The 15882-nt window shown below is 33.9% G+C and overlaps 1 protein-coding gene across 1 annotated transcript in view; it reads left to right on the plus strand.

Annotated features, from left to right (window-relative positions):
• stxbp4 (syntaxin binding protein 4) overlaps positions 1-15882 on the plus strand; it is an 85991-nt gene that overhangs the window by 12590 nt on the left and 57519 nt on the right. Inside the window, 3 exon segments of the mRNA XM_062030678.1 lie at positions 6739-6812; positions 6900-6995; positions 7078-7147. Of these exon segments, the coding sequence (XP_061886662.1) occupies positions 6739-6812; positions 6900-6995; positions 7078-7147 (240 nt within the window).

Below are 15882 nucleotides of genomic sequence, written 5' to 3' on the forward strand. Positions count from 1 at the left end.
AAATCCAAGAAAATATTTTAAAGACTTGGTCTTCACTTGTTTAAATAAATTCATTATTTTTTTTACTTTGCTTCTTATAACTTTCAGAAAGACAATATTAGAGAAAAAATACAACCTTAAAAATTATTTTAGGATTTTTAAACACATATACCTTTTTACCTTTTGAATTCCTTCCTCTTCTTTCCTGACAATTTAAATCAATGTTCAAGTAAATTTATTTTTTTTATTGTAAAGAATAATAAATACATTTTAATTTAATTCTTCATTTTAGCTTCTGTTTTTTCGACGAAGAATATTTGTGAAATATTTCTTCAAACTTATTATGATTAAAATTCAAAAAAATTATTCTGGCAAATCTAGAAAATCTGTAGAATCAAATTTAAATCTTATTTCAAGGTCTAAAATTTTTGTTCTGGAAAATCTAGAAGAAATAATGATTTGTCTTTGTTAGAAATATAGCTTGGTCCAATTTGTTATATATTCTAACAAAGTGTAGATTGGATTTTAACCTATTTAAAACATGTCATCAAAATTCTAAAATTAATCTTAATCAGGAAAAATTACTAATGATGTTCCATAAATTCTTTTTTTAAGTTTTTCTCTTCTTTTTTTCGGTTGAATTTTGAATTTTAAAGAGTCGAAATTGAAGATAAACTATGTTTCAAAATTTAATTGTCATTTTTTTCGTGTTTTCTTCTCTTTTAAACCGTTCAATTAAGTGTAAATATCATTAATTATTAATAATAACATAGAGTTAAAGGTAAATTGAGCAAATTGGCTATTTCTGGCAATTTATTGAAGTGTGTATCAAACTGGTAGCCCTTCGCATTAATCACTACCCAAGAAGTAGCTCTTGCTTTCAAAAAGGTTGGTGACCCCTGCTCTAGTGTGTACAGGGGCTTGTGTTGTGTGTTGCATTGTCACACACATTGTGTAGTGTGTACAGGGGCTTGTGTTGTGTGTTGCATTGTCACACACATTGTGTAGTGTGTACAGGGGCTTGTGTCATGAAATAATTGTTGTCACAAAGTCATTCTTCCAGTAAAGACACAACAGGTCAGTAGATGTAAATATATATGTATATATATGTATATATGTATATAAGAAGTGTGCGTGCTGCATTGTCGCACACATTGTGTAGTGTGTGTACAGGGGCTTGTGTTGTCGCTGGGCTTGGTGTGTGTGTGTTGTGCGATGCTAATCGGTGATTATTGGCGGGACTTAAGTGATCACTTTAATTGCTCCTTTGTGTGCCGCCAGCTCGTTAAGTAGCACATGCTGCTTGGTGGGAGTGTGTCTTTGACTACCTCATGACTCTATCAAGATGACACATGGATGGATGATGGAGGCATTCAGGATGGATGGATCCAGGATGGATGGATCTAGGATGGACGGACGGATGGATCCAGGATGGATGGATGGATCTATCCAGGATGGATGGATGGATCTATCCAGGATGGATGTATGGATAGATAGATTCAGGATAGATGGATGGATACATAGATAGCTATATCCAGAATGGATTGACAGATAGATCCAGGATGGATGGATGGATAGATGAATGGCTAGATGCAGAATGGATGGATTGATTGATTGATTGAGACTTTTATTAGTAGATTGCACAGTACAGTACATATTCCGTACAATTGACCACTAAATGGTAACACCCCAATAAGTTGTTCAACTTCTTTAAGTCGGGGTCCACGTTAATCAATTAATTTGATAGATGGATGGATACATAGATATATCCAGGATGGATTGATAGATAGATTCAGGATAGATGGATGGATACATAGATAGATATATCCAGGATGGATAGATGGATAGATAGATAGGTCCAAGATGGATGTATAGATTCAAGATAGATGGATGGATGGATGGATAGATAGATTCAGGATAGATGGATGTATATGGTTGGGGGACCCTTTGGGTCTGTGTGACAAGGGTGGCACTTCCCTTTGGGACTGTGTGACCAGGGTGGCACTTCCCTTTGGGACTGTGTGACCAGGGTGGCACTTCCCTTTGGGACTGTGTGACCAGGTTGACACTTCCCTTTGGGACTGTGTGACCAGGGTGGCACTTCCCTTTGGGACTGTGTGACCAGGGTGGCATTTCCCTTTGGAACTGTGTGACACGGGTGGCACTTCCCTTTGGAACTGTGTGACAAGGGTGGCACTTCCCCTTGGGACTGTGTGACCAGGGTGGCACTTCACCTTGGGACTGTGTGACCAGGGTGGCACTTCCCTTTGGGACTGTGTGACCAGGGTGGCACTTCCCTTTGGGACTGTGAGACCAGGGTGGCACTTCCCTTTGGGACTGTGAGACCAGGGTGGCACTTCCCTTTGGGACTGTGTGACCAGGGTGGCACTTCCCTTTGGGACTGTGTGACCAGGGTGGCACTTCCCTTTGGAACTGTGTGACCAGGGTGGCACTTCCCTTTGGGACTGTGTGACCAGGGTGGCACCCTCCTGACCTCTACGGTGCCTTTTTGTGAACTTCTGGATCTGCCTCCCGGGAGCCTTTTGGCAGGGCTGCGGAGCTGATGCTAACTGGTCAAGCTTCACAGTGTTTTGTCTGAATGGGCAGGTATCGGACGACTAGGTCTCCTTGGACACACCCTCGCTCATCCATGCAGACTGGACACTGGCCGAGAGTTGGTGGGCGGTTGAGGGTGGAGTCGGCTCTCTTGGTTGCTTTGTTGGGTCTGCTCCTGTCTCTGGCCGTGCTCCTCCCACCCCGGCAGACGATGGCGTGGAACACCACCACAGTGTGTGTGGGTGTTGAAATGATGTTTTTGTTTGGTTGCGTGTCTATGCATGGTGCAATCGTGTGTGCGCAATGTATATTATTGGTTGATTATTTGTTGTTTGACTTAGGTGACTGTGTGTAGAAGTGGCACTGCTAGAGTGGCAGCTGATTGCATCACCTCTGCTCTTTTCATGTCTTTAATGTCCTTTGTGTTCTTTGATGATTCCCTCTTACACACATGTTCATGTGTGCTATGGCTATGAGGTTTTTTCTCTTGGCCTCAGTCTGGACCCCCTCTCCAGGGGCCCAGGCTTAGACTGAATATTATTTTTTTCTCAATTGGTACCCTTGATTACTGGTATCGATTCCCTTGTTCTGGGAATTGGTACCGTATCAGTTTAACGGGGAAGTAGTCCCATAATAAAGTGTTAATGAGCGAGCGCAAGCAGGTATAGTACATTCAGTGTACACTGTCAAACAGGTCACATGACACATAGACTTATATCAATCAGGTCACATGACACGTAGACTTATATCAAACAGGTCACATTAAACTTAGACTTATATCAAACAGGTCACATGATACGTAGACTTATATCAATCAGGTCACATGACACGTAGACTTATATCAAACAGGTCACATTAAACTTAGACTTATATCAAACAGGTCACATGATACGTAGACTTATATCAATCAGGTCACATGACACTTAGACTTATATCAAACAGGTCACATGACACGTAGACTTATATATCAAACAGGTCACATGACACTTAGACTTATATCAATCAGGTCACATGACACTTAGACTTATATCAAACAGGTCACATGACACGTAGACTTATATATCAAACAGGTCACATGACACTTAGACATATCAAACAGGTCACATGACACTTAGACTTATATCAAACGGGTCACATGACACGTAGACTTGTATCAAACAGGTCACATGACACGTAGACTTATATATCAAACAGGTCACATGACACTTAGACTTATATCAAACAGGTCACATGACACTTAGACTTATATATCAAACAGGTCACATGACACTTAGACTTATATCAAACAGGTCACATGACACTTAGACTTATATCAAACAGGTCACATGACACTTAGACTTATATCAAACGGGTCACATGACATGTAGACTTGTATTAAACAGGTCACATGACACTTAGACATATCTTTGGTGTTAAACAGGTCACATGACACGTAGACTTATATATTTGGTGTCAAACAGGTCACATGACAAGTAGACTTATATATTTGGTGTCAAACAGGTCACATGACAAGTAGACTTACTGTATATATTTGGTGTCAAACAGGTCACATGACACGTAGACTTATATCTTTGGTGTCAAACAGGTCACATGACACGTAGACTTATATCAAACAGGTCACATGACACGTAGACTTACATCTTTGGTGTCAAACAGGTCACATGACACGTAGACTTATATATCAAACAGGTCACATGACACTTATACTTATATCAAACGGGTCACATGACACGTAGACTTATATCAAACAGGTCACATGACACTTAGACTTATATCAAACAGGTCACATGACACGTAGACTTATATCTTTGGTGTCAAACAGGTCACATGACACGTAGACTTACATCTTTGGTGTCAAACAGGTCACATGACAAGTAGACTTACATCTTTGGTGTCAAACAGGTCACATGACAAGTAGACTTATATCAAACAGGTCACATGACACGTAGACTTATATCTTTGGTGTCAAACAGGTCACATGACAAGTAGACTTACATCTTTGGTGTCAAACAGGTCACATGACAAGTAGACTTATATATTTGGTGTCAAACAGGTCACATGACACGTAGACTTATATCAAACAGGTCACATGACACGTAGACTTACATCTTTGGTGTCAAACAGGTCACATGACACGTAGACTTACATCTTTGGTGTCAAACAGGTCACATGACAAGTAGACTTATATATTTGGTGTCGAACAGGTCACATGACACGTAGAATTATATCAAACAGGTCACATGACAAGTAGACTTATATATTTGGTGTCGAACAGGTCACATGACGCGTAGACTTATATCAAACAGGTCACATGACACGTAGACTTATATCTTTGGTGTCAAACAGGTCACATGACAAGTAGACTTACATCTTTGGTGTCAAACAGGTCACATGACAAGTAGACTTATATATTTGGTGTCGAACAGGTCACATGACACGTAGACTTATATCAAACAGGTCACATGACACGTAGACTTATATCTTTGGTGTCAAACAGGTCACATGACACGTAGACTTACATCTTTGGTGTCAAACAGGTCACATGACACGTAGACTTACATCTTTGGTGTCAAACAGGTCACATGACACGTAGACTTACATCTTTGGTGTCAAACAGGTCACATGACAAGTAGACTTATATATTTGGTGTCGAACAGGTCACATGACACGTAGACTTATATCAAACAGGTCACATGACACGTAGACTTATATCTTTGGTGTCAAACAGGTCACATGACACGTAGACTTACATCTTTGGTGTCAAACAGGTCACATGACACGTAGACTTACATCTTTGGTGTCAAACAGGTCACATGACAAGTAGACTTACATCTTTGGTGTCAAACAGGTCACATGACACGTAGACTTATATCAAACAGGTCACATGACACGTAGACTTACATCTTTGGTGTCAAACAGGTCACATGACACGTAGACTTATATATCAAACAGGTCACATGACACTTATACTTATATCAAACGGGTCACATGACACGTAGACTTATATCAAACAGGTCACATGACACTTAGACTTATATCAAACAGGTCACATGACACTTAGACTTATATCTTTGGTGTCAAACAGGTCACATGACACGTAGACTTACATCTTTGGTGTCAAACAGGTCACATGACAAGTAGACTTACATCTTTGGTGTCAAACAGGTCACATGACAAGTAGACTTATATCAAACAGGTCACATGACACGTAGACTTATATCTTTGGTGTCAAACAGGTCACATGACAAGTAGACTTACATCTTTGGTGTCAAACAGGTCACATGACAAGTAGACTTATATATTTGGTGTCGAACAGGTCACATGACACGTAGACTTATATCAAACAGGTCACATGACAAGTAGACTTATATATTTGGTGTCGAACAGGTCACATGACACGTAGACTTATATCAAACAGGTCACATGACACGTAGACTTATATCTTTGGTGTCAAACAGGTCACATGACAAGTAGACTTACATCTTTGGTGTCAAACAGGTCACATGACAAGTAGACTTATATATTTGGTGTCGAACAGGTCACATGACACGTAGACTTATATCAAACAGGTCACATGACACGTAGACTTATATCTTTGGTGTCAAACAGGTCACATGACACGTAGACTTACATCTTTGGTGTCAAACAGGTCACATGACACGTAGACTTACATCTTTGGTGTCAAACAGGTCACATGACAAGTAGACTTATATATTTGGTGTCGAACAGGTCACATGACACGTAGACTTATATCAAACAGGTCACATGACACGTAGACTTACATCTTTGGTGTCAAACAGGTCACATGACACGTAGACTTACATCTTTGGTGTCAAACAGGTCACATGACACGTAGACTTACATCTTTGGTGTCAAACAGGTCACATGACACGTAGACTTACATCTTTGGTGTCAAACAGGTCACATGACAAGTAGACTTACATCTTTGGTGTCAAACAGGTCACATGACAAGTAGACTTACTGTATATATTTGGTGTCGAACAGGTCACATGACACGTAGACTTATATCAAATGGTCACATGACACGGAGAGTGTTTGGCTGATGTGTTGGGGAGGAGGCCAAAATGTGATTTCATGTGATGGTTTAGACACACACACACATTACACACACAGTACACACACACACACACACACACACACACACTGTTGTGTAGTCAAAGTGACTTGTGTGTGTGTCCTCAGGACCATCATGGGCCCACACGGCATCAGCCGAGCCGTCCACAGACTGGAGTTCTGCGACTGTAAGCGTGGCCTCGGTAAGCTCCTCCCCCTTCACCATCACCAATCCCCCCCCCCCCCCCCCCCCCCGACCCCCGAGGTCACGCCCCCTTGTGTGCGTGCAGGTGTGAAGGTCATCGGAGGCTGCCGAGACGTGACCGGGGAGGACTTTGGCGTCTACGTGAAGAGAGTGGTGGCGGGGGGACTGGCTGCCCTGGACGGTCACTATCTAGTCCCGCCTCTTCTACCTTGTCACCCCTCCCCTCCCCCCCTCCCCCCTCACCCTGTGTGTCTGCGTCCCAGGTCGGCTTAAGTCGGGTGACCTGATTCTGGACGTCAACAACATCAGCCTGATCGGGGTCACCAGCGAGAGGTGCCTGACACACTTGCTGCAAATAGACACTGTTACCATGGCGACGCACACACTGCAAAATAAATATGTGGGGGCCATTTTCATATTTTCATACTCTTTAGAGCTCCCCTCCAGTTTGGGGATCTTAAAAAGTCATAAATCGTTATTTTTTTCCGCACTTAAATATCTTCAGATCTGTCCGTCCATATAAAGAAAAACAAAAAGTTATAATTTGATGTGCTTTTTCACAAAGAAAACACATTTTTTTATGGCAAAAACATAAAATATACAATATTTTTCCTCAAAAAATGTCTAAGTGTAATATTTGATGTGAAGTAATTGGAGCATTAAATATGTCAATAATTCATAACATTGATTTTGATGCATTATTATTTTTTCAGCAATGACAGTTTAAAAAAAAAAAAGGGTTCAAAATAAGTCATACATTTTATTTATTTTTACTTTCAACACTTGCTCCTATCCATCAAAAAGTTTTTATTATTTCTTAGTTTTTTCATTTGTTAGTTTTATGCCCTTTTTGTCAAAGAAAGCCCTGTTTTTTGGGCTAAAACACAAAATATGTATTATTTTCCCAACAAAAAGTGTAATATTTCATGTGAAGTCATTGGAGCCTTAAATATGTCAATTAATAATAATGAATAATAATTCATTATTATTTTTTGAGCAATTCAAAAAAAAGTCCACGAAGATTCTTTGGGATCCAAAAGGGTCCCACTCACAAAAGTGTTCAAAATAAGTCACACTTTTTTCTTTCATTACTGTCAACACTTAAGTCTTTAAATCAACTTCAGATTTATCTATCGATATACGTTTTTTTTTTTTTTTTAAGTTTAATATTTTATGCCCTTTTTATCGAAGAAAGCCCCACTTTTTGTTGGGCAAACACACAAAATCTGCAATATTTTCTCCCCAAAAATGATTGGATCCTTAAATATGTCAATAATTCATAACATTCATTTTAATGCAGCAATGGCAAAAACATTAAATATACAATATTTTTCCTCAAAACATTTCAAAGTGTAGTATTTAATGTGAAGTCATTGGAGCATTAAATATGTCAATAATTCATCATTTTGATGCTTTATTATTTTTTGAGCAATGACACTTTTTGTTTTTTTAAATCCCACTAAAAGTATTGGGGATCCAAAAGGGTCCCACTCATAAAAGTGTTAAAAATAAGTCATACATTTTTATTTTTATTTACTTTCAACACTCAAGTCTCTCGATCAATCCTGGGATTATACATTTTTATTATTTCTTTTTTTGTTAGTTTTATGCCCTTTTTGTCAAAAAAAACAACCCTGTTATTTAAACACAAATTATGCAATGTTTTCCAAAAAAAAGTGTAATATTTGACGTGAAGCAATTGAAGCCTTAAATAGATCAATAATTCCTAACATTGATTTTGATTTATTATTATTTTTGAGCAATGACGGTTTAAAAAAAGATTACACTAAAATCCTTGGGGATTCAAAAGGGTCCCACTCATAAAAGTGTTAAAAATAAGTCATACATTCTTATTTTTATTTACTTTCAACACTCAAGTCTCTCGATCAATCCTGCAATTATAAGTTTTCATTATTTCTTTTTTTGTTAGTTTTATGCCCTTCTTGTCCAAAAAATCCCCTGTTTTTTAAACACAAATTATGCAATGTTTTTTTTAAAAAAGTGTAATATTTGACATGAAGTAATTAAGCCCTAAATAGATCAATAATTCATAACAATTATTGTGATTTATTATTATTTTTGAGCAATGACGGCTTAAAAAAAGATTACCCTAGAATCCTTGGGGATTCAAAAGGGTCCCACTCATAAAAGTGTTAAAAATAAGTCATACATTCTTATTTTTATTTACTTTCAACTAGGGCTGCAACAACTAATCGATTAAAATCGATTATTAAAATAGTTGCCGATTAATTTAGTCATCGATTCGTTGTATCTATGCTATGCACATGCGCAGAGTTTTTAAAAAAAAAATTTGTATTTTATTTTATTTTTTTTAAATAATTGTTGTTGGGTTTTTTTTGTTTTTTGTTTTTACCAAACATTTATTTATAAACTGCAACATTTACAAACAGCTGAGAAACAATAATCAAAATAAGTATGGTGCCAGTATGCTGTTTTTTTTCCAATAAAATACTGGATAGGATAGAAATGTAGTTTGTCTCTTTTATCCGATTATTAATCAAATAATCGAAGTAATAATCGACAGATTAATCGATTATCAAATTAATCGTTAGATGCAGCCCTACTTTCAACACTCAAGTCTCTCGATCAATCCTGCAATTATACGTTTTTATTATTTCTTTTTTTGTTAGTTTTATGCCCTTCTTGTCCAAAAAATCCCCTGTTTTTTAAACACAAATTATGCAATGTTTTAAAAAAAAAAGTGTAATATTTGACATGAAGTAATTAAGCCCTAAATAGATCAATAATTCATAACATTGATTTTGATTTATTATTATTTTTGAGCAATGACGGCTTAAAAAAAGATTACACTAAAATCCTTGGGGATTCAAAAGGGTCCCACTCATAAAAGTGTTAAAAATAAGTCATATATTCTTATTTTTATTTACTTTCAACTAGGGCTGCAACCTCTAATCGATTAAAATCGATTATTAAAATAGTTGCCGATTAATTTAGTCATCGATTCGTTGGATCTATGCTATGCACATGCGCAGAGTTTTTTTGTTTGTTTGTTTTTTTTTGTTTGTTTGTTTTTTTTAATAATTTTTTTTTTTTTTTTTTACTAAACCTTTATTTATAAACTGCAACATTTACAAACAGCTGAGAAACAATAATCAAAATAAGTATGGTGCCAGTATGCTGTTTTTTTTCAATAAAATACTGGATAGGACAGAAATGTAGTTTGTCTCTTCTATCCGATTATTAATCGATTAATCGCGGGTAATAATCGACAGATTAATCGATTATCAAATTAATCGTTAGTTGCAGCCCTACTTTCAACACTCAAGTCTCTCGATCAATCCTGCAATTATACGTTTTTATTATTTCTTTTTTTGTTAGTTTTATACCCTTCTTGTCCAAAAAATCCCCTGTTTTTTAAACACAAATTATGCAATGTTTAAAAAAAAAAAAAGTTTAATATTTGACATGAAGTAATTAAGCCTTAAATAGATCAATAATTCATAACATTGATTTTGATTTATTATTATTTTTGAGCAATGACGGCTTGAAAAAAGATTACACTAAAATCCTTGGGGATTCAAAAGGGTCCCACTCATAAAAGTGTTAAAAATAAGTCATACATTCTTAATTTTATTTACTTTCAACTAGGGCTGCAACAACTAATCGATTAAATCGATTAAAATCGATTATTAAAATAGTTGCCGATTAATTTAGTCATCGATTCGTTGGATCTATGCTATGCACATGCGCAGAGGTTTTTTTAAATTTTTTATTTATTTTTATTTTATTTTTTTATTTTTTTTATTTTTTACTAAACCTTTATTTATAAACTGCAACATTTACAAACAGTTGAGAAACAATAATCAAAATAAGTAAGGGACGGCGTGGCGGAGTTGATAGAGTGGCTGTGCCAGCAATCGGAGTGTTGCTGGTTACTGGGGTTCAATTCCCACCTTCTACCTTCCTAGTCACGTCCGTTGTGTCCTTGGGCAAGACACTTCACCCTTTGCCTCTGATAGCTGCTGGTTAGCGCCTTGCATGGCAGCTCCCGCCATCAGTGTGTGAATGTGTGTGTGAATGGGTAAATGTGGAAATACTGTCAAAGCGCTTTGAGTACCTTGAAGGTAGAAAAGCGCTATACAAGTATAACCCATTTATCATTTATCATTTATTATAAGTATGGTGCCAGTATGCTGTTTTTTTCCAATAAAATACTGGATAGGATAGAAATGTAGTTTGTCTCTTTTATCCGATTATTAATCGATTAATCGAAGTAATAATCGACAGATTAATCGATTATCAAATGAATCGTTAGTTGCAGCCCTACTTTCAACACTCAAGTCTCTCGATCAATCCTGCAATTATACGTTTTTATTATTTCTTTTTTTGTTAGTTTTCTGCCCTTCTTGTCCAAAAAATCCCCTGTTTTTTAAACACAAATTATGCAATGTTTTAAAAAAAAAAAAAGTGTAGTATTTGACATGAAGTAATTAAGCCCTAAATAGATCAATAATTCATAACATTAATTTTGATTTATTATTATTTTTGAGCAATGACGACTTAAAAAAAGATTACACTAAAATCCTTGGGGATTCAAAATGGTCCCACTCATAAAAATGTTAAAAATAAGTCATACATTCTTATTTTTATTTACTTTCAACACTCAAGTCAATCCTGCAATTATAAGTTTTTATTATTTATTTTTTTGTTAGTTTTATGCCCTTCTTGTCCAAAAAATCCCCTGTTTTTTAAACACAAATTATGCAATGTTTTTTTTAAAAAAGTGTAATATTTGACATGAAGTAATTAAGCCTTAAATAGATCAATAATTCATAACATTGATTTTGATTTATTATTATTTTTGAGCAATGACGGCTTAAAAAAAGATAATACTAAAATCCTTGGGGATTCAAAAGGGTCCCACTCATAAAAGTGTTAAAAATAAGTCATACATTCTTAATTTTATTTACTTTCAACTAGGGCTGCAACAACTAATCGATTAAATCGATTAAAATCGATTATTAAAATAGTTGCCGATTAATTTAGTCATCGATTCGTTGGATCTATGCTATGCACATGCGCAGAGGTTTTTTTAAATTTTTTATTTATTTTTATTTTTATTTTTTTATTTTTTTTATTTTTACTAAACCTTTATTTATAAACTGCAACATTTACAAACAGTTGAGAAACAATAATCAAAATAAGTATGGTGCCTGTATGCTGTTTTTTTCCAATAAAATACTGGATAGGATAGAAATGTAGTTTGTCTCTTTTATCCGATTATTAATCGATTAATCGAAGTAATAATCGACAGATTAATCGATTATCAAATGAATCGTTAGTTGCAGCCCTACTTTCAACACTCAAGTCTCTCGATCAATCCTGCAATTATACGTTTTTATTATTTCTTTTTTTGTTAGTTTTATGCCCTTCTTGTCCAAAAAATCCCCTGTTTTTTAAACACAAATTATGCAATGTTTAAAAAAAAAAAAGTGTAGTATTTGACATGAAGTAATTAAGCCCTAAATAGATCAATAATTCATAACATTAATTTTGATTTATTATTATTTTTGAGCAATGACGACTTAAAAAAAGATTACACTAAAATCCTTGGGGATTCAAAAGGGTCCCACTCATAAAAGTGTTAAAAATAAGTCATATATTCTTATTTTTATTTACTTTCAACTAGGGCTGCAACCTCTAATCGATTAAATCGATTAAAATCGATTATTAAAATAGTTGCCGATTAATTTAGTCATCGATTCGTTGGATCTATGCTATGCACATGCGCAGAGTTTTTTTGTTTGTTTGTTTTTTTTTGTTTGTTTGTTTTTTTTAATTTTTTTTTTTTTTTTTTACTAAACCTTTATTTATAAACTGCAACATTTACAAACAGCTGAGAAACAATAATCAAAATAAGTATGGTGCCAGTATGCTGTTTTTTTTCAATAAAATACTGGATAGGATAGAAATGTAGTTTGTCTCTTCTATCCGATTATTAATCGATTAATCGCGGGTAATAATCGACAGATTAATCGATTATCAAATTAATCGTTAGTTGCAGCCCTACTTTCAACACTCAAGTCTCTCGATCAATCCTGCAATTATACGTTTTTATTATTTCTTTTTTTGTTAGTTTTATACCCTTCTTGTCCAAAAAATCCCCTGTTTTTTAAACACAAATTATGCAATGTTTTAAAAAAAAAAAAGTTTAATATTTGACATGAAGTAATTAAGCCTTAAATAGATCAATAATTCATAACATTGATTTTGATTTATTATTATTTTTGAGCAATGACGGCTTAAAAAAAGATTACACTAAAATCCTTGGGGATTCAAAAGGGTCCCACTCATAAAAGTGTTAAAAATAAGTCATACATTCTTAATTTTATTTACTTTCAACTAGGGCTGCAACAACTAATCGATTAAATCGATTAAAATCGATTATTAAAATAGTTGCCGATTAATTTAGTCATCGATTCGTTAGATCTATGCTATGCACATGCGCAGAGGTTTTTTTTAATTTTTTATTTATTTTTATTTTATTTTTTTTATTTTTTACTAAACCTTTATTTATAAACTGCAACATTTACAAACAGTTGAGAAACAATAATCAAAATAAGTATGGTGCCAGTATGCTGTTTTTTTCCAATAAAATACTGGATAGGATAGAAATGTAGTTTGTCTCTTTTATCCGATTATTAATCGATTAATCGAAGTAATAATCGACATATTAATCGATTATCAAATGAATCGTTAGTTGCAGCCCTACTTTCAACACTCAAGTCTCTCGATCAATCCTGCAATTATACGTTTTTATTATTTCTTTTTTTGTTAGTTTTATGCCCTTCTTGTCCAAAAAATCCCCTGTTTTTTAAACACAAATTATGCAATGTTTAAAAAAAAAAAAGTGTAGTATTTGACATGAAGTAATTAAGCCCTAAATAGATCAATAATTCATAACATTAATTTTGATTTATTATTATTTTTGAACAATGACGACTTAAAAAAAGATTACACTAAAATCCTTGGGGATTCAAAAGGGTCCCACTCATAAAAATGTTAAAAATAAGTCATACATTCTTATTTTTATTTACTTTCAACACTCAAGTCAATCCTGCAATTATAAGTTTTTATTATTTATTTTTTTGTTAGTTTTATGCCCTTCTTGTCCAAAAAATCCCCTGTTTTTTAAACACAAATTATGCAATGTTTTTTTTTTAAAAGTGTAATATTTGACATGAAGTAATTAAGCCTTAAATTGATCAATAATTCATAACATTGATTTTGATTTATTATTATTTTTGAGCAATGACGGCTTAAAAAAAGATTACACTAAAATCCTTGGGGATTCAAAAGGGTCCCACTCATAAAAGTGTTAAAAATAAGTCATACATTCTTAATTTTATTTACTTTCAACTAGGGCTGCAACAACTAATCGATTGAATCGATTAAAATCGATTATTAAAATAGTTGCCGATTAATTTAGTCATCGATTCGTTGGATCTATGCTATGCACATGCGCAGAGGTTTTTTTAAATTTTTTATTTATTTTTATTTTATTTTTTTATTTTTTTTATTTTTTACTAAACCTTTATTTATAAACTGCAACATTTACAAACAGTTGAGAAACAATAATCAAAATAAGTATGGTGCCAGTATGCTGTTTTTTTCCAATAAAATACTGGATAGGATAGAAATGTAGTTTGTCTCTTTTATCCGATTATTAATCGATTAATCGAAGTAATAATCGACAGATTAATCGATTATCAAATGAATCGTTAGTTGCAGCCCTACTTTCAACACTCAAGTCTCTCGATCAATCCTGCAATTATACGTTTTTATTATTTCTTTTTTTGTTAGTTTTCTGCCCTTCTTGTCCAAAAAATCCCCTGTTTTTTAAACACAAATTATGCAATGTTTTAAAAAAAAAAAGTGTAGTATTTGACATGAAGTAATTAAGCCCTAAATAGATCAATAATTCATAACATTAATTTTGATTTATTATTATTTTTGAGCAATGACGACTTAAAAAAAGATTACACTAAAATCCTTGGGGATTCAAAAGGGTCCCACTCATAAAAATGTTAAAAATAAGTCATACATTCTTATTTTTATTTACTTTCAACACTCAAGTCAATCCTGCAATTATAAGTTTTTATTATTTATTTTTTTGTTAGTTTTATGCCCTTCTTGTCCAAAAAATCCCCTGTTTTTTAAACACAAATTATGCAATGTTTTTTTTTAAAAAGTGTAATATTTGACATGAAGTAATTAAGCCTTAAATAGATCAATAATTCATAACATTGATTTTGATTTATTATTATTTTTGAGCAATGACGGCTTAAAAAAAGATTACACTAAAAATTGGGGATTCAAAAGGGTCCCACTCATAAAAGTGTTAAAAATAAGTCATACATTCTTAATTTTATTTACTTTCAACTAGGGCTGCAACAACTAATCGATTAAATCGATTAAAATCGATTATTAAAATAGTTGCCGATTAATTTAGTCATCGATTCGTTGGATCTATGCTATGCACATGCGCAGAGGTTTTTTTAAATTTTTTATTTATTTTTATTTTATTTTTTTATTTTTTTTATTTTTTACTAAACCTTTATTTATAAACTGCAACATTTACAAACAGTTGAGAAACAATAATCAAAATAAGTATGGTGCCAGTATGCTGTTTTTTTCCAATAAAATACTGGATAGGATAGAAATGTAGTTTGTCTCTTTTATCCGATTATTAATCGATTAATCGAAGTAATAATCGACAGATTAATCGATTATCAAATGAATCGTTAGTTGCAGCCCTACTTTCAACACTCAAGTCTCTCGATCAATCCTGCAATTATACGTTTTTATTATTTCTTTTTTTGTTAGTTTTATGCCCTTCTTGTCCAAAAAATCCCCTGTTTTTTAAACACAAATTATGCAATGTTTTTTTTTAAAAAGTGTAATATTTGACATGAAGTAATTAAGCCTTAAATAGATCAATAATTCATAACATTGATTTTGATTTATTATTATTTTTGAGCAATGACGGCTTAAAAAAAGATTACACTAAAATCCTTGGGGATCCA

Source organism: Entelurus aequoreus, linkage group LG21 (genome assembly GCF_033978785.1).
Source record: "Entelurus aequoreus isolate RoL-2023_Sb linkage group LG21, RoL_Eaeq_v1.1, whole genome shotgun sequence".
In the NCBI taxonomy this organism is placed as follows: domain Eukaryota; kingdom Metazoa; phylum Chordata; class Actinopteri; order Syngnathiformes; family Syngnathidae; genus Entelurus; species Entelurus aequoreus.